Source organism: Epinephelus fuscoguttatus, linkage group LG4, assembly GCF_011397635.1.
Source record: "Epinephelus fuscoguttatus linkage group LG4, E.fuscoguttatus.final_Chr_v1".
Taxonomy (NCBI): Eukaryota; Metazoa; Chordata; class Actinopteri; order Perciformes; family Serranidae; genus Epinephelus; species Epinephelus fuscoguttatus.
The window spans coordinates 10,010,057-10,030,250 of NC_064755.1; the positions used below are offsets into that span (position 1 = coordinate 10,010,057).

At 39.2% G+C, this 20,194-nt stretch overlaps 1 protein-coding gene across 1 annotated transcript in view; it reads right to left on the reverse strand.

Annotated features, from left to right (window-relative positions):
• Positions 1–20,194, reverse strand: part of sntb2 (syntrophin, beta 2) — a 36,986-nt gene that overhangs the window by 8,760 nt on the left and 8,032 nt on the right. Inside the window, exons 2-3 of the mRNA XM_049573722.1 lie at positions 6,136–6,355; positions 4,262–4,472 (exon numbers count right to left, since the gene is read on the reverse strand). Coding sequence (XP_049429679.1) covers positions 4,262–4,472; positions 6,136–6,355 — 431 coding nt within the window. The remainder of the gene's footprint in view (positions 1–4,261; positions 4,473–6,135; positions 6,356–20,194) is intronic.

Below are 20,194 nucleotides of genomic sequence, written 5' to 3' on the forward strand. Positions count from 1 at the left end.
TGAGGTATGGTTATTGTAGTGTAGTTTGAAGGGGTACAGGTATAGTGATGTAGTTACTACAGGCATCATGATGCAGTGTGACATAGTACAAACCATTACGGGGTATGGGTACAGATATAGTGATGTAGTTTGATGGGGTGTGAATAACTATGGGGTACAGATATAGTGATGTAGTTTGATGGGGTATGAATTACTATGGGGTACAGGTATCATGACGTAGTTTGATGGGGTATGACTTACTATGGGGTACAGCTATAGTGATGTAGTTTGATGGGGTATGAATTACTATGGGGTACAGGTATCATGACGTAGTTTGATGGGGTATGAATTACTATGGGGTACAGGTATAGTGATGTAGTTTGATGGGGTGTGAATAACTATGGGGTACAGATATAGTGATGTAGTTTGATGGGGTATGAATTACTATGGGGTACAGGTGTCATGACGTAGTTTGATGGGGTATGACTTACTATGGGGTACAGATATAATGATGTAGTTTGATGGGGTATGAATTACTATGGGGTACAGGTATCATGACGTAGTTTGATGGGGTGTGAATAACTATGGGGTACAGGTATCATGACGTAGTTTGATGGGGTATGACTTACTATGGGGTACAGCTATAGTGATGTAGTTTGATGGGGTATGAATTACTATGGGGTACAGGTATCATGACGTAGTTTGATGGGGTATGAATTACTATGGGGTACAGGTATAGTGATATAGTTTGATGGGGTGTGAATAACTATGGGGTACAGGTATCATGATATAGTTTGATGGGGTGTGAATAACTATGGGGTACAGGTATCATGACGTAGTTTGATGGGGTATGAATTACTATGGGGTACAGGTATCATGACGTAGTTTGATGGGGTATGAATTACTATGGGGTACAGGTATCATGACGTAGTTTGATGGGGTATGACTTACTATGGGGTACAGCTATAGTGATGTAGTTTGATGGGGTATGAATTACTATGGGGTACAGGTATCATGATATAGTTTGATGGGGTGTGACTTACTATGGGGTACAGATATAGTGATGTAGTTTGATGGGGTATGAATTACTATGGGGTACAGGTATCATGACATAGTTTGATGGGGTATGAATTACTATGGGGTACAGGTATAGTGATGTAGTTTGATGGGGTGTGAATAACTATGGGGTACAGGTATAGTGATGTAGTTTGATGGGGTATGAATTACTATGGGGTACAGATATAGTGATGTAGTTTGATGGGGGATGAATTACTATGGGGTACAGGTATAGTGTTGTAGTTTGATGGGGTATGAATTACTATGGGGTACAGGTATCATAACGTAGTTTGATGGGGTATGACTTACTATGGGGTACAGGTATAGTGTTGTAGTTTGATGGGGTAAGAATTACTATGGGGTACAGGTATATTGACGTAGTTTGATGGGGTATGAATTACTATGGGGTACAGGTATATTGACGTAGTTTGATGGGGTATGACTTACTATGGGGTACAGGTATAGTGTTGTAGTTTGATGGGGTATGAATTACTATGGGGTACAGGTATATTGACGTAGTTTGATGGGGTATGACTTACTATGGGGTACAGGTATAGTGATGTAGTTTGATGGGGTGTGCATAACTATGGGGTACAGGTATATTGACGTAGTTTGATCAGGTATGAATTACTACGGGTTATTACACAGCTCTATTAAATGCTGTATTCTGATTGGTCAGTCGCGGCATTCAGTGGTCTGATATTACTGTGTAATGCCCGTTGCTAGTAGCAACGGTCATCACAGTTGCTATGTAGCCCAGTGTTGCTAGGGACGCTGCCCTGCAACACTGCAGCTGTCAAACAACTTCCGAGGGAAAAAACAAACAGAAATGGCTGATTTTAACATTTCTTTTAACTTATTTGGAGAGTAGCTACAAGGATTTTGAGGAATGGGATACCACTGAAGAAAAAGAAATGGAGAAGGAAAGAAAAAAATCAAGCGAAAAACGGCACAAGGAACTGACACCTGAAGAGCTTCAAGTGATAGAGGAGGAGAAAGATGAGATAAATACAAAAAAGACAACAAAATGGGCTACTGTACTATACTGTACTGTACTGTACTGTACTACTACTACTACTACTACTATAGGCTACTGATGGACTTTCTCTGCCAAAAACAAAAGATCACGGATTTGAATACACACTCAGCAGTCATGCTTAATGACATTTTACGTGAGTTTTACGCCTCGGTTCAGTCCACTAAGCCTGGGTGAGTACAAAACTTTCACCAAAAGTTGTCGAATCCTTGTCGGTTTTAATGCACTTCGCGGAGACAGACAACATTATTTATTTAACTGATAATTAGCTGTGTAATAAGAGGGATAATGTATAATGAGCCGGTCGGGAGTTATTTTCCCAGTATTCACCGGCTCATTATACATTATCCCTTACGTACAGGTATAGTGATGTAGTTTATTGGGGTATGAATTACTATGGGGTACAGGTATCGTGACATAGTTTAATGGGGTATGAATTACTATGGGGTACAGGTATACTGATGTAGTTTGATGAGGTGTTAATTTCTATGGGGTACAGGTATAGTGATGAAGTTTGATGGGGTACAAGTATAGTGATGCATACTAACTACTACAGGGTTTGGGGTACAGGTACAGAAATGTACTTTGACTGTGTAGAGTTGTAATGATGTAGTAATATAGTTTAACAGTGTAAAAACAGTTGTTTGGGTGTGTGTAGTGATGCAGTTTGACAAGATACAGGTACTGTGATGTAGTTGGACAGGTACAAGTATAGAAAATTGGTCTTACAGATAAAAGTGATTGTGATGTAGTTTAGTGAGGTACACTACACGGTAAACTTGTACACGGCACAAGTGTAGCACTTCAGTTTAACAGTGTACATGGAAAATTGAGTGTGACAATGTACAGCTGCAGAGGAGTTAAGTAGCTCACCCTGACAGTCTGACCTGAATTTTGAGAGCATTGTGGTAAAAATAGGGCGGTGTGTATTTGTCTGAGTCACGGCTGGGTGACTGGAGTGTTGGTGGAATTACAATGAAAAGCAATGACATAAAACCAGACAGTGTGTTTGTGAGTGCAACCGTGGTGAGTAGGTGGGCTCTACAGGAAACAGTGTAATGCAATGGAAACTTGCATTAGACTGTTTCCTGTTTGAGCTGGGTCAAGATAAACACAGCCAGGCATCCATACATTCAACATGACCTTGAATGAACACTTCATCAAGGTGAAAAGATATTATTCACAGTAAGAGCATTTTCCTGGATGTGAATTGAGAACAGCCCTAGTTCACTTTTCAATGGATGTGTTTAAATTTAGGACTAAAGCTAATTCAAGAAAACACGCTCTTCCTGTGTGCTGCTGCGGAGCAGAAATGCCAGTGTATATGCTTGAGATCTATGTGCGTGCAGTGATTTAGGAGCACTGAAACAGGTACTGTAACATACTACACTGAAAAAGCACTGATACCATTTCCTTTTGAGAGCAACTCGTGTTTCAAGTATATGTTTATCTGACCTGATAACGCACTGTGTTCCCACAATACCATCAAAACGTGCTGATAAAAAATACTTTACAGTGTGATTATCTTGGCCAGTGCCCCAGAATATATATTACCTTGACATGTATTGAATTTTACAATTTAATGGCATCATAATTCATGACTTCAGCAAAGCATTTCTTTGAATTGCAATTTAATTTAATTTTAATTTTAAACTTTGTATCTTTGTTATCAAAGTGTAGAAACAGAAACGTCAATGTGGTTTTAGAAACATCTTTAATGTGGAGCTACAGTATTTCTTGACCAAGCTGGGGGCATGACTAGGTTCAGCATGTCAGTTGTAGCCCCATCACAACACAATGAGCTAGATTATATTACTTAAGAAGACTCACCACTATTTTCAGAAATGCCTTATTTTTATTAGTTGTGGAATTAGCATTAAACAACCAGAAGAAACTTGAGACTAAATTTACATAGACATACTGGAATCTTCAAAAATAATTAGTGTCATTGCTTTTGTGACTTTGTTCTTTGATTACATAGTTTAGGTCTATTTACAGTATGTAGTTATTTGCTATATTATCATTATGTTTGGTGTTATTCCATTAGTGTTATTCTTGTCTTCATCCCGCTCTGTGATGCTGCAAAGCATCTCATGTTTAAAGATTAGCAATAAGCCCTGAGCAACTGCAAAGGATTATCACCTGTATAAGATAGCATGCAGCTGTTGAACTAAACAGAGCTGAATATACCTGTTCGGCCAACCAGCCAATGTGTTTGAGATGGGGGTGCGTGGAGGACGAAGACGAGGCCCCTAGGTAAGCGTTGATGTGAGCCAGGGTGTGAGGCAGCAGGGCGGCAATGTTGGTGTGGACGGCAGTGAACCAGGAGTTGGCAGTGGGGCCGTCCTTACAGCGCAGCACCACTGTGTGTTGGCCATCTGGGGAATGGAGCTCAAGAAGTCTATATGGGACAAAGGAAATATATGAACTGTATCAGCAGCCCCATACAGGGACTAGACGGAATAATGTTAACTTCTCATGGAAAAGAACTAACCACAATCACAAACGTGAACCATTAAGACCAGGATTCTAAGCTATGAAGTTGTCTGATAAAACAGTTTTCTTTGAGTCTTATTTCTTTTAGGATATATTCTAGTTGAACACACATTTTATTCTTTGAGATATACTTGAAAGTTGCAACAAATATATAATTATTCTATGTACTCTCCTTGGAGCTTCCTCAGTGTTCTAGACCAGGGATCCGCAACCTTAACAATCAAAAAAGACATTTTCTGCCAAAAAAGAAAAAAAAAAGAAATCTGTCTGGAGCTGCAAAACATATTTGAGCCTCATAATAAAGGTAACACAGCTTTTTAAGTCTAATTTGGCCTATCAGCATTGCTAATAGATAATTAGCATCCATTAATATGTTTCAGCACAAGGTGGCTACTCTGCAGTGGGCTATATTTGATTATTTGATACTTTGACTTTGCATGCACTATTGAATTCTCGACTTTCCCCTGAGACTTTCCCTTTTTGTATTTGGCAATCCAAAGCCAGCCTAGCTAGGAAGACTCAAGACTATTGTAGCAATCGCTAGTGATCATTTTAGAGAAAAAGGCGCCAGGGCAGACATATGATGCACATTTTGGTTGACAAAATGTTAAAACATTATTTCAAATTGGTGTACGGGCTACGCATTTTTACAGTTGAAGAATGTAAGAATCACTTCAATCATTTTACGCCTACAGGTTATTAATGGTTATTCATTTCCAAATAATTTATTGCCAAAGCCACAGGGAGTCACTGGAGAGGTGCCAAAGAACCGCATGCAACTCTGGAGCCGCAGGTTGCCTACCCTTGACCTAGACCAATAAAAGAAAATTATGGCATATACAAACCTGACAGGTTAATGGGTCCTAAAAAGGATAGGGATGGTATTATTTTTACAAGTTACTTTGAGTGGTATTGTACATCAGGGATATTGAACTTGACTTGCTGGGAGGAGGGGCCTTTGCAAAATGACAGGTAGCCAGGAGCCAGTCGCAGCAGCCCCGCACAGGTCAGGTCAATTTAAATCAATTTATTTTCCTTGTGAATTCAAAAATGCTTGGCAACAACTTGGCACCTTATCATGGGCCAGATTTGGCCTGCGAGCCATATTGAGTAATGGCTGAACTATTTTTCTGTCAAATAAAAGCAATAATAGTTTAATATTGTGTCTGTTGTGTCTGTTTATATTTTGGCAAATCTGTGCCATGAAAAATCATGCTGCATTAGCTACTAGCATTCCCTGTTTGAACTGTAACCATGGATGTATACAGAAACAAAGAACCCTAAGTCAAATAGTCAAGCTGCAGATGTGTCAATCAAACCTGCTACATAATCTAATTTTGACTCTTATGACCATCTATTTAATAACTCCAAACATAAAGAGCATTTAGTCAGGATCATTATCTCTTACACAACAAACATTCCAATCTAATGAACAGAAGCTGAGCACAGGAAAAAAAAACACACCCAGTGGTAAAACACACACACACCCAACTACGCCTATACTCCTACATACTCAGATATTTCTCTGTGATATACACACACAAACTTTGAGGAGTTTCACAACATACCTGTTCTCCAGATCTGGCATGGTGAGGTTCCTGCTGATGTAGCACATCTTCAGGCTTATCACTTTTCTGTCTTTGGAGGATGAGGAGCTGCTGTGTTTGGGCGACCCAGAGTCCTCGCTGCCACTGTAGCTGGGCGACTGTGGGCGGACGCCGTCCCACGGTAGGTCGGCCACTAGGGACGGCTTCTTGAAGAGCGGAGAAACCTCGCGGATGTACTTCACTGTGGCGGAACACAGAAGAGACATATGTCAACCTATGGGCATCCAATATAAAACTAATAAAGGTGACATGATTTAGTGGCACTCAGGTTGGCTGATATGGTTATATCATGACAGTGTCCACTATTTCAGAGGCTTTTTACCTTTCACAAAATAGAATCTCAGAGGTATTTAAATCCTTAAATATTTTGTATTTGCACATACTGTATATTTGATGTTTAATTTAAAAGCAGCAGTAATTTTATTTTGCAGCTTGGGTTGATTGGTACAAGTTGAATATACACTGTGTGTGCAGTTTTATAGCTTTCTCTTGGATGCCTACTGCTACTACATGATTGCTACTTTTTTATAGACCTCATTTGCACCCTACACCCACAAACACAGTAAAGTAAGAAGAAAATACAAGCAGAGGGAACAGTCTGTGCAGATAAATACACCACCACACACTTGTAGTGGGTCATCAGTGATGATTAAGAGGTACTACTTTAGTATGAGCCTGATCCTGCGTAGTATACTTTTAACATATTATCACCATATAAAGTGAATAGACAGTTTCATTGCTATTCAGTTGCTAGGGCAACAGTTTTGGTACCTGTTTACTTCCTGTCAGCTACCAAGGAACCTATAAATCTATAGTTTCCTTGCCAGCTACTGCATTAACAAATACTCTAAAAGAAAATACACTTGAACCCATTTAGAATTTTAATGTTGTCAAGTTTGACATGGTCTATATGACTAATGTGTAAGCACAAAGCTGTTTATGCATACACAGCATTTTTTTTGCTCTGTTTTGGTCTTCACCCACTTGTGAGAAAAAAAATCTGTCTCTTTACCTCTTAAATACTCCACTACAGCTAGCTGCTAGCTTTATCCATCTGCTGTACTGTGCTGAGCAGGCCACGCACAGTGGCTTTATCTTGCTCAAGCCTAGCAGTACGCCTGTTTATCTTTTTCATCTTTTCTGTTGATACCCGTGAACCTAAATATTGGGATTAAAGACACCAATGAATGAATACCATATAAGTGAGAGAGGTTCGCACTTAGAAATGTATCATTCAATAAGGTTACTCGATCATTTGTCTGGACCTCCGGGGCAGCAACCTGAAGGGCTAAAAAGTGAAACCAACATAGAAGTGCCCAAAACTGCAGTTCTTTAAATGGCCACTTGAGGCTGTTTCCAGAACCCAGTCAATCCCCATGTTAAAATGCCCAAGTTTACAGCAGAAATAAACATGTTTACTGCCTGGTACAAAAAAGAAAAGAAAAAAAAAGAGTTTTTGGTCTCTAGAGCTAATTTTCCCTTCATGACAACTGTACAGGAGGTGAATTTTTATACAACTCACCCATTTACATTTTATTGAGGTTTTAAGTTATGCATAATTAAGGTCAGGCCACTTTGATTAACAGGCTGTCTGCCAATAGTGTCCTCAGCTTCTCAGTCAGATCCACCCCTGCTACTCCACAGCACCAGCCTCTCGCCCAAATATGGTCACATCTGGCTCCAAAAAACCAAGATGGCAACACCAAAATGCAGAACTCAAGGCTTCAAAAGGGGATTCCACAAACAAATGGGTGACATCACAGTAGCAATGTCCATTTTTACAGTCTACGTTCTACACCTTAAGTGACTCCTTTGTTAACACAAAAACATTTATTACTGCAGCTTTAAAATACATTGAATATGCTGAACCATACTTGTAATGTGTAATATTTCTAAAGGAATCAGTGTTGCTAATACCAGTAGCCATAAAATAATTAACCACTGGGAAGAAAGTTAAATAACAGTAAGTCTGTTAATCGATTAAATTCATTCATTCATCTTCTAACTGCTTCATCCTCTTGAGGGTTGCGGGGGGGCTGGAGCCTATCCCAAGAGGCAGTGTACACCCTGGACAGGTCGCCAGACTATCGCAGGGCTGACACATAGAGACAGACAACCATTCACGCTCACATTCACACCTATGGACAATTTAGAGTTATCAATTAACCTAGTCCCCAATCTGCATGTCTTTGGACTGTGGGAGGAAGCTGGAGTGCCCGGAGAGAACCCATGCTGACACGGGGAGAACATGCAAACTCCGCACAGAAGGGCTCCCACACCCGGGATCGAACCGGCAACCCTCTTGCTGTGAGGTGAGAGTGCTAACCACCACACCACCGTGCCGCCATCGATTAAATTATTAGGGAAAAATTCTAAACATTCTCTAGTTCCTGTTGATGAAATGTGGAGATCTGATCTGATGCCCTGTTTTATATTATTACAATTTAAATATATTTGTGTTTTGGACTGTTGCTTGAACAAAACAATCAATCTGTAAATGTCACCAGAGACTCTTTCCAATTCTTATCGACCATTTCATAAAGCAAATGGTCGATTCCTAATGACTCATTAGTTGCAGCTCTGAATTGGAACTGGCTAAATGTCCAACCCAAAACATTAAATTTTAAATTTTGTAAAGCTTTAAAAGAATGAGAGTGACAGTGCAGCAGATTTTTAATGAGCACTGACTCAGTCACTGAATCACATCTCCAATAAGTCTTTAAAATGTTGCTTCAAATGCTCCATGATCTATCTTTTGCTATGTCTTCACACAGAAAAACAACAAGGGTCACACGTAACTCCCTTTTACCTTTCCTAAGTACAACAATTCTTCTCAAATTAAGGAAAATCTTTCACTCTGCCTCTTATCATAATAAATCAACACGTCAGTTTGCTTTAGTTTGGCAGGGGCAGCTGTTGAATATCTACAGATCTTGAGGAAATAGTGTGTTGATAGTTTGACCATCTGTGGGATTCCACCCAATAACACCACGTCACTCAGGATATATGGTGTGGCCAGCCATAAACCAGGACATAAGGAAACACTCTGTGAAGTTTTCTGAAAGAAGTTAGCATTTAATCTCCGTCCAAAAACACTTTGGGGCCCCGTTAGGATAAGACTGTTTAAACATAGTTGGAGAAAGCTGAGGTTTTATTCTGTCAACAATCAGCTTGTAAATTCATGTGGGATGGAAAATAGATTGTGTCCTGTGTTTGTCCAACCTAAAGTTTAATCATACCGAATTATTCATACGGTGAGTTATTCAAATGGAAAGGGCACTGATCATATTTCAGCCAAGAATTTGGAATGTAAACAGTGCCTGCTATCTTCCAGCATGTCTTAAAAGGACATATTGGTCCCTTGTGTGAATTTATCTAAGAAAAATAAAAGTCGACTTGGCCACACAGCTGTGAGCTTGGCAAGTCGGCTGTTTGTAAAGGAATGGCTTTTGCTCTGAGGTGATGGATTCACTTTCCAAATTTGGTCCCATAGCCTCGTACTCCTTCCACCCCCACCGATACAAACACGTGCCCTCACTTACTCTTGCTCTCTCTTCTCCTCCTTTGCGCATTTTATCTCCTAAGTGTTTCCTCCATTGCATGCCCATAGTCTACCTGTGTGCACATAATAGTGTAGTGTGAATAGGAGAAATGAGAAAGACAGAAACTGAGTGTGTGTTGGACCATCAGGTTGTTCGGCTCTGTATGAAACCTGAGACAAGACTCAAGAGATGAGGTCATTCTTGAATGCATACTGATACATTAGGTTTGGGAAGGTGTGTGTGAGTATGCATGCATGAGAGCTACAGAAAGATGAGATAAAGTCTAAAGTGATGTGCTTGTTTATGATTCTTAAGTCAACAAGAGATCCGTAGAGTTTATGACTGAGCCTAAGAAACAGAGAAATCTGCTCAATGCTTGAGTCCCTCCATGTTTGTGTATACATTACACTATGTATGAGTCAGAGTGAAGGGCGGGGCTGGTAGTAATGCTGAGGCAACAAGCCAAGAAATTGAAGCCGCATTTCACCGGCCCTCATAACCACACCGCCCATACCAACAAGGTCTGGGACCATTTCTGCAAACGTAAGTGGTTTAGAGTAAGTAAGTGACTGTGAGAGCATTCCTGAATGCCCATGTTTATGTCTGAGGGTCATATGGAAGAGGATGTCTCTGCTGCAAAGCCCTACTTTCAGCCTAATAATCAGATTTGCTGCAGAGATGTTCGGCCAAGATATTTTCCGTCCACAGACCCAGGGCTCTCTGTGGTCGTTCTTGTTTATATCTCCAAATACTAAACGAACAGCTCACTGAGCATCACTGTACAGTGGTTATCAGCTTTCAAGTCATCTGTTAGCAGTTCTATAGTTATTACCAAATGTAGTTATAATACTGCTAATAACAAAGCTATTAATAATACTATCACTGCCTCCATGACTATGACCACAATATATGAAAAAACTGGGATGAACATTACAGGGAATTAAGAAATAATCAATCACAGCACATGCTGAAGTTGGAACTTAAGACTACTGCCCAAAATCTGAAGTTGACACATTGCATAAGGGGGTCAAATAATTTTTAACAATATATAACTATATATGTTAGCCTTTTTCCAAAAGTGAAACAATAAACACTGCTGATTTTTACTACATTAATTTGCATTTGCTTAAAATTTGTCACTAACCAAAGCTTTAAAAAGTTTTAAATAGGCTGCTGCTGAAAATGTCTGGCCCATTGATATATATTCCCTCAATTTAAAATCTGGCCCAATTAATTTGTAATTGAATAGCCTTGCTCTAAGGGAAATATTGGCTTTACGGGACAGAGTGGTGTCTAGTAATATGCTGACATTTTTGGATGGCCTGTGTAGTATTTCATTACTGACTGATTTAGAGGATGAAATTTTCCATGGAAACTACGACTCTTGTTGAGACCGAGTTTGGCACAGTGAGCACAAATCTAACTGAGATGACATGTAAATGCGCAGGCATGCCTGAACCTGAGCATAAAAGCTGAGAAAGACGTTAAGTTCAGTGTCAAAGACATGGCAGGGGAAAAAATTGTAGTAAGTAATGATACAGCAAGAATCTAGTGGACCAGGAATAAAAATGAAGGACCCAAAGTGGAGCCCTGGGGGACCCCAATGCATTACAAGTAACTCTCCACATAGCCTAATAAATGCAATGATAGCAATGGTGGGTGGGACTATGTATGAAATCAATTGGGGGGGGGGGGGGGGGGGCTCTACAAGTCTCTACATAAAAGTGAAAGAAAGTAGGCTCAAAACAAAACTTTTAAATAAGTTAGTTCTTGCCTTCACATTTCTTATATTTGTGACTGGTAAATTAGCTCAATCACGTTACCCTAAAATCTGTGCAAGAGACAAAAGCCACACACCATTTTTGTATATAATAACCAAAAACTCTCACACATCAAATATGAGTTATACCCAAAACATACATGCTGTATCAACTACACTCTCTGCAGCTTTCTATTTAATGCCAAACCTAATTTATATTTGGCTACTTTAATTTCACAGAGACTGATTTGAGAAACATACAGTAGGACTTCAAGCTGTGCGTGCAGGTGTTAATGTTTAACAAATCAAGCCTTTAATCAGTCAGACGGGAAAAGAGGATATGGGAACAATTCATTTCCCAGAACTCACACAGAGTTTCACAATCATGGTTGGTCTCTGTAAAGGGGAACATGAAAGCACTGATTCATCAGCAGGTTGTCATCACTGTGAGTAAACCCTGACAAAGTTCAGATTTATCTTGACACTACATTTGAAGAATCTGTTGGTTGACAACCTCTGACCTAAAGCAGATTATATCCCTCCAATCAAGAAAAGTTAGAAAAGCTGACTGTAACAATTGTGACAACATATTTAAGATGATGCTAATCATATTCCTTTGACAAACTTGCACAAAAATTTGCCAGGAATGGGAAAGGAGTGGGACTGATTATGCAATGACGGTGTTAACTGATGGAATCAGATTATAAATCCTATCCTATCTAATGTCATTTATCGTGTAAAGCCTGTAAAAAACAAAACTCTTTTCTACAAGCAAACAACGCCAAATCAGGATTGCATATTGCATCATTGTATATTGTCTGACACTACTTTGGAATGATTTTGGGCTGAGGATAGGTCACCTGAAAGCCGACGAGCCTGCTGATAAAGGTTGGCTAGATTTCAACCTGATGCATTGTTTTCAGAGGAATCATTTATTAACAATAAAAAGCTGTCATACTGGTAGCACTACACTTGAGACAGTTAACAGAGATCTGACAATGGAGTGAAGTTACATGAAATTCTGTTAAAGATTATACCAAATCCTATTCTCCATTTCTCCGATTCTGTGATTTTAATGTGCATAATTAGATTCAGATTTCATTGTGAGATAACTTCACAAACAACACTTCTAGAATCTTGGTTGAGAAAACCTTTTGCTGCTGTGAAGCTTATGAATGCTCTCTGTTGTGTAATTTGTTGGCAGTGCGGACCAGTGTACATCTGCTCCCACTAATTTTTTTTTTTTTTTGTCTTTTTTTGTTCAGTCTAAATGAAAGGCCTGGGAGCAGTTGCAGTCTTTGATGTAGCCACAGAAATCAAATCCATCATCATGGGATGTAGCCTCTTTATAACTGATGCCGCAAACACTACAGGTTTATCCGAGTGCCGAAACAAGGTCTGTATTAAAAAGACAGCCTGCAGGACGGGGTCATGGATGAGATGGATGTGATGTTTTGATGCATGTTCAGTGTGCAACCCACCTCTGGGAGATTAAAAAAGCAGCTGATAGCAGTTAGCACCTAAGTCAAAGAGGAAGAGCAGCAGCCTACAAATTGGGAAAACAATGAGGCCTGAGAGTTCCTTAACCATGCAAGCACAGGACAGGATAAACCGCCATAAAACAGGGACAGTAAATATTTATTGATATAAATAATAACTAATAATAATTTATATCCATGTTATATGTCATACTAGAGGCTGACACTACTTGTTACATGACAATGATTTTCGTCATGCCTCTTTTGCTTCTGCGAAAATCACACATCAGAGTGGCACAATGCTGCCATTGTTTGGTTCTGTGTAAAAATGCAAAGGCTGGATAAAGAAGGGACTTTGTAGCAGCCCTCAAGTGCAATTTGTGTGTAAAAAGGCTACTGTCAGCAATATGGCTGAAACATGGTGACCTATGCATCATACTTCATGAAGTCTGTTGGCATTTACACATGAAATAATTTATGTCTGAGAGATGATACACAACAATAAGGCTGGATATCATTTAGAATTTTGTGATACTGGTGCTGCTACAATATCTGAGTTTTGGTACTATAACCAAATATTTTAGACTGAAGGATTCAAAGAAAATATCCAAATGCACATTTTCTGGCCAATACTTAACAATTTATTTTCCAATGATTTCCTAACAAGACTATAAGCCTACAGCCATGCTAGCAGCTCTTTGAAGCTGTACTCATAAACAGTGCTGCTTTGAACTAAATGCTAATGTCAGCAAACTAACATGCTCACATTGACAATGCTAACATGCTGAGGTCTAGAAGGTATTACATTTACCATCTTATTTAGTGTGTTGGCATGCTAATATTTGCAAATTAGCATTTCACACAAAGTACAGCCAAGGCTGATGGGAATATCATTAGTTTTGCAAATATAGAGATGCACAGGGATGATGTTCATTTGTAGGCAAACCTGAGGGTTAAACTCACCCTGGTTCTCTTGACAAAAAGGCAATGGGATTTTTCCACTGGATTTTGAACTATTGCAGAGAATAAGCTTGTGGCAAACAAAGATTTATCACACTTAAATGTTTTGTTCAGCAAGATAATCTTCTCAATGCTGATTTACGAAGCATAAATACAATCGCCTGAAGTAAAAAGCTAATGTTAGACTATAAACAAACTACACTCCAGTCACATGACTTCAACGTTGCCATTATGTAGTCTCATTCAGCCACTTGTTAGCAACAGTCTTTTTTAAGACACATAGAGGCTTCACACTACATTGTTGAACAAAACCTGAAAGTCTCTTAAGCTTGTGTTAACTACAGACCTTATTTCAGGCATCTAACCAAAACCCATTAAAAAAAAAAAAAACATCGACTTTGAGAAAAGGGAACAGAGAGTGCCAAAATGCTAACTCATTTCCAGGTTTTAGGACTCCTGTAACACTATAGAGTGCCTACCTGCTGTCGGCAGACATCAACTAGCACAAACAGAGCAATTAATTAGTGTGCAGACTTTTCTCCCGTCTGCTGAAACTGATGATTGTGTTGTAGTTGAAACATTTGATACTGACAATCTATAGCTGTGCAGGATAATCAGTTTTATTCTTTAACTGCATAATGATGACAGTCTTGCAGGTTGTGCAAGTATTTTATTATTGTTGCTTAACTGTCATGCACTTAAAATAAAACAATGTTTCAATTCTGCATTTAAAGGAAAACAGAAAGTGTGAAATGACCCCAAGCTTGAAAAAACAAAGTTAAACAAAACTTTATTTTTTGGCCATATCTGCCAGCCATCAAGAACAATCGGGGAAATACATGAAATACCAGAAGATCATCATAGGATGTTTGCAGTGGCACTGGGGCTTTTCCAAGTTACATATTTCCCACTTTTTCCTGCCAGAACTAATAACTCTTCCTCTTTCCAGTCTGTCTCAGATAAAATGCTTTTTTTTCTCTTTCCATCATTACAGACAGATTCAGGGCTTTCTTCTTGCATTGCATGTCTGTTTGTCTATCTCTGTCTCCTTTGGTGCCGTTAAATGAACTCATTAGTTCTGTCAGGCCTTTCACTCAGCTCCACTTCTGCTTCTAATTAGGCCTGTACACAGAGGACTAGATCATTGTGTGTGTGTGTGTGTGTGTGTGTGTGTGTGTGTGTGTGTGTGTGTGTGTGTGCGTGTGTGTGCGTGCGCGTGTGTGCTCTCACACATTTTTGCCTGTGTATGCATTTACATTAATGTGTGCATGAGAGATTCCCCAGAGATGCCAACCAACATCCCATGAGGCCGGCTCATCTGCCTCTCTTCATACCTCTCTGCCTACAGCAACAGAGGGACAGAGGGAAACAGGGAAGAGGATGGGCAGAAGAATAAAGGATAACATGCACAAGAGGGGGAGAGGGAAAGTCAGAAGAGTTTGACTCGACACATATTTGGTTGTGGCGTTAGTTGTGGCGAAAAGCTATCCGTAAAACTACCCGCCTTCAAACCGCCTTCTACTCTTCTTTCTCAACACACACACACACACACACACACACACACACACACACACAGAAGTAATCATCTTATGGTATGGCCGAAATAACGAAATAATAGCTTACAGAGCAGCAAGTGAGGCAGTCAGACCCCAGCCTCTGTATTTTCCCCAAAAACTGCCCAGAAATTCCCCTGTGGTTTGGCCTGCTACTCTCTCCTCACTCGCTTCTCTCTCATTCCTCTCTTGCTCTCTTCCCTCCTTTCTTCTCCTCCATCCCTCCTCCTCTTTTAGCAGTCCTCCATCTCTCACTTCACTCTCGCTGTCTCCCACTCCCTCCTGTTCTTCGTCCCTCTCTTTTCTGTTCCCTTGCCTCTCATAAAGTCCTTCCTCTGTCTTTTCCTTCTTGATCTTGTCTGCCCCCCCAAAGTCCGTTTCTGCCAGAAACCTAATGAGAACAATGTGTGTGTGTGGGACAGATGGGTCCTCATGGGGTCCTTCCACTAGTATACACATGTGCAGATATATTCACAATAGCATTATGAACAACTGCAGGTCATTTTGTAATACAGAACAGTTTTTACATTTACTAGCTGATATTATAATATTACTTGTGTTATAATTCATATTTTAATGTTCAGTTCTCTTGATTAAACAATTTCACTTTACAGTTTGTGATAAAGCAAAAACAATTAGTCAATTCTAGGGCTGTCCCACGAAAGTTGAAGATTCAAGTTATCAATTGACTAAGATTTTTGAAGTTGAGCAGTTTTGGGGGGGGGGGGGGGGTTGGCAATCAGTGTATAGTTTAGCCTACTTCTTGGGATGTTGTGGTCCCCAGAGTTAGCTGCAGAGTGTGCACCCCTCTCTTTCATGCTGCTCTCAGGCAAAGGCAGTGCAATGGAGCCAACTACCCGGAGAAAGAGAAGCTTTGCCCAGTCAGGCTCCGAGATAACGTTATCTTCTGCCCTCTGCTTAGAGGTGGTGAATTTACAGCTCACAGCAATTTAATACGCCACAGTGTCTGGCTTTTGATATCTAGTGCCAGCAAAAAATGCTGTTGCACATTTCTGATCCGTCGTTATCGTAGTTAGCTTGCATTAGCTCGGAGGACTAACTTGGCTTGTTCAATATATTACATAAGCCTCGCTATCACCCTTCAGGTCCCAACGAACCCCATTCAAACTCTTATTCTCTATATGGGAAAAAAAGGAGCAGTCTAATAATTCTATTGAACAGCCGATTCTGATTTTACTGACATAATTTTGAGACAGGCAATTGATTAGTTGATCAACACGGAATGAATCTGCAACTACTCTTATAATTGATTATTCCTTTCTATAAGTAAAAACAAATATGCTCTGATTCCAGCTTCTCAAATATGAACATATTGTTTGGAAGACTACTTCTATGATAGTAAACTGAATATATTTGTGTTTTGGACTGTTGGTTGGTCAACACTTTTTGACTCATCACAGTCGCAAAGCGCAGGTGTTACTAATAACATTAATGATGGCAATGTTCTATTCAGGTGTCAGTCGACCATGACAGTGTGACAGTGAGACAACATGAACAATACCAGGACCCTGAAGGGGTCAGTGATCTGGCTTTGTCAGGTGGTCAGATTGCTACGGAAACCCCCTCCCAAAAAACCTCTGACGTAAGATTGTGAGGTCTGTGTCCAACAATCTGACATTCACACCCACTTCACACAGTGATTGGCCAGCTGTGCAGAGAAGGAAAAAGGTTTCTTAAGTCTGGCAACATAAACATGTTCTAAAGGCCCATAAGTGCTTTCAATTACTCTGGCTTATTAGACCACTGCTCAGGTTGACATTGGGTGGAGCCATGTTGGAAATTACATGAGGTCATTGACTCAGAGGACATACAAGACTGATCAAAGTATTATTTGTTTAACCTAACTGGTCCACCGGAGCTACATAGATGTCAATCAAGGACAGAACCACAGGTGAACAGGACTTTTAACCCTTTTTTTTTTATTTATCAACTTTTGCAAAAAAATACTTAATGCATCAGTGTTAAATGCCTGAGTAAAATACACCTTTAATTTAGTAGTTAATAGTTAATTAGTTAACTGACATAGTATCTCAAAATGACTTACTATCTCAAAATAATGACTGACCTACTTCAAAATGACTCACTATCTCAATATGACTCACTATCTCAAAATAATGATGTAGTACTTCAAAAAATAATGACTTAGTATCTCCAAATAATGACTTAGTATCTAAAAAAGACGTAGTATCTGAAAATAATGATGTAGTATTTCAAAATAAGGACTTAGTATCTCCAAATAATGACTTAATAGCTCAAAAAAAAAAGACGTAATACTTCAAAATAATGATGTAGTACTTCAACATAATGACTTAGTATCTCAAAATAGTGACTTACTATTTCAAAAATAATGACTCACTTTCTCAATATAATGACGTAGTACTTCAAAATAATGAGTTGGTATCTCAAAATAATAAAGTAGTACTTCAAAATAATGACTTAGTATCTCAAAACTGTGACTTACCGATCTCATAATAATCACATACCTATCTCAAGTTACTTATTATCTCAAAATAACTTATGTATCCCAAAATAATGACTTCTTATCTCATAACGATGACTTAACTACCCCACAATAATGACTTACTTATCTCAAACAATGACTTACTATCTCAAAATGATTACTTACCTATCTCAAAATGATGACAATCATTTCTCATTATTTTGAGATATTTAGGCAATATTTTTAGGTTTCTCATTATTTTTAGGTAATTAGTCATTCTTAGAGATACTAACTCGTTATTTTGACATAATACGTCATTATTTTGAGATATTTCTCATTATAATGATTTGCAGGATCTTTTTTCCATCACACTAGCAGAAATGGCCTTCCATAGTAGCTTAGTCTTTAATATCTGTGGTTGCTTTCAGCTGTCGCAGTTCATGTTGCATGACAGTGAGCGAGACTGCTTTATGGTAATATGGATTTACAGGATTTTTACATCAACATGATGAAGTCACTTGATTTGTCGGGTATTTAATACACTGGATTAGCCAAAAACAGACATTCCATTAGGTTATTTTCCCTATAAATGTTTTTTCAATTTATTTTCCATAAAATTCACAATATCAGGGACATCCTCGTGACCCACAGTGGTTTAGATGTACCATATAATTGCAACATACCCAGTTTGGTTCAGGCATGTCATGCTGCTCTCTCTCTCCCTATTTCTTGTCTGTATCTGGACTGTAAGATCAACACAGAAAGGCCAGTAATCTGCTATATTACAATAGATATTACAACCTTAATCTGGATCTCTCAAAATTAGTCACTGGTGACTATTTTATGACATAAATGACTAAATGGCTTGCCAATAAAAATCCCTAACAAAAATCCGGAGAAAAGATCTCTCTCACACACACACACACACACACACACACACACACACACACACACACACAGATCATCATAACAAGAGAAAGTATTCCCTTGATCCCTCGAACACAGAGTCACACCTGCCCCCTCCTCTTTGTTGTCCTCTAACGTGGATCAGAGAAAAAACCTTTGGGAAATCACGCTGTTAAAGTGTAAACACACTCGTGTGTTTATCTGCAACACCACACTATAACATTATGAGATTACATAAATGAATTTTCCAAAGGCCAGTGTATTCAGGGAATGGCCTGGAAGTGTATCTGAATATGTGTGCCAACTTTCTACAAAGGATAAAGCAGATTATGGACAAAAATAATCACATTCATCATTCTCAACTGTAGTGACTGTTAAAGATTACAAATGTCTGCCCATCGTGCGGGCAGGGAGAGCGCAGATTGATGCTGGTTTTAGGTCCTGACAGGGAGGAAATGCTGGATGCCTTCTGATGTGGTCTAGTTTTACAATCAAGGAGGGACGTGAGTCTGTAATACAAATAAAAAGACTCACTTTCCTACGTGACAGGATGCAGGGACAAATATTAACAGACTTCATACACAAAGTCAATGGGAAAATAATAGTCTAGAGGCTGTACCAAGGGGAGTCATGTGAGAAACAGAAGGAACGTTAAAAATTGACAGGACAACAGAACAACAGAAGAGAGTGTCACTAATATCTCTGCCAGATACAACTATTACAATGACTCATACTGTATCACTTATTGATGTAGTGAAAGGTTTCTTGTCTTGTTTGTTGAGTGGCCAAACACTATATGAGAAATCTAAGCCACATAAAAATAATACATTAAATGTTGTTATGCTACAACTCATTATTTCAAATGGTTGGTGCTTTTAGGCTCAATACTGTAAATGGGCAACACCCCAAATGAAATGTGCTCTGAGGGAGACCACATAGTTTCTCCATAGTGGCTAATGAATGCTTCCACTGAGCCACTTTCAAGTTTGCTCACACTGGACCTTAGTGGGGCCTTGATAACGACAGGGCGGCCAGAAAAACACATCACAGAGCATGACGCCACAGTAACGAATAAATAGTGACCAAAGTATTTTTTTCTTCTTTTTCAGCTCAAAGCTCCATTAATCTTTTTTTTTTTTTTAAATCTTTTTTAAAAAAGGGGGGTCCTACTTTGTCCGATAACTCCAACCCAAGCTGAAGACGACGCACTTATTTGACATATTATCACCATTTAAAGTTGTTACTGCTAAAATGTTAGCAAATAATACACATAAAGCAGAGTCAGAGGAACTAAATACTGTAAAGCCCAGTCCCTCTTACAAGCCCGGTGTGGCTACACATTTTGACAAATAAAGGCCTGT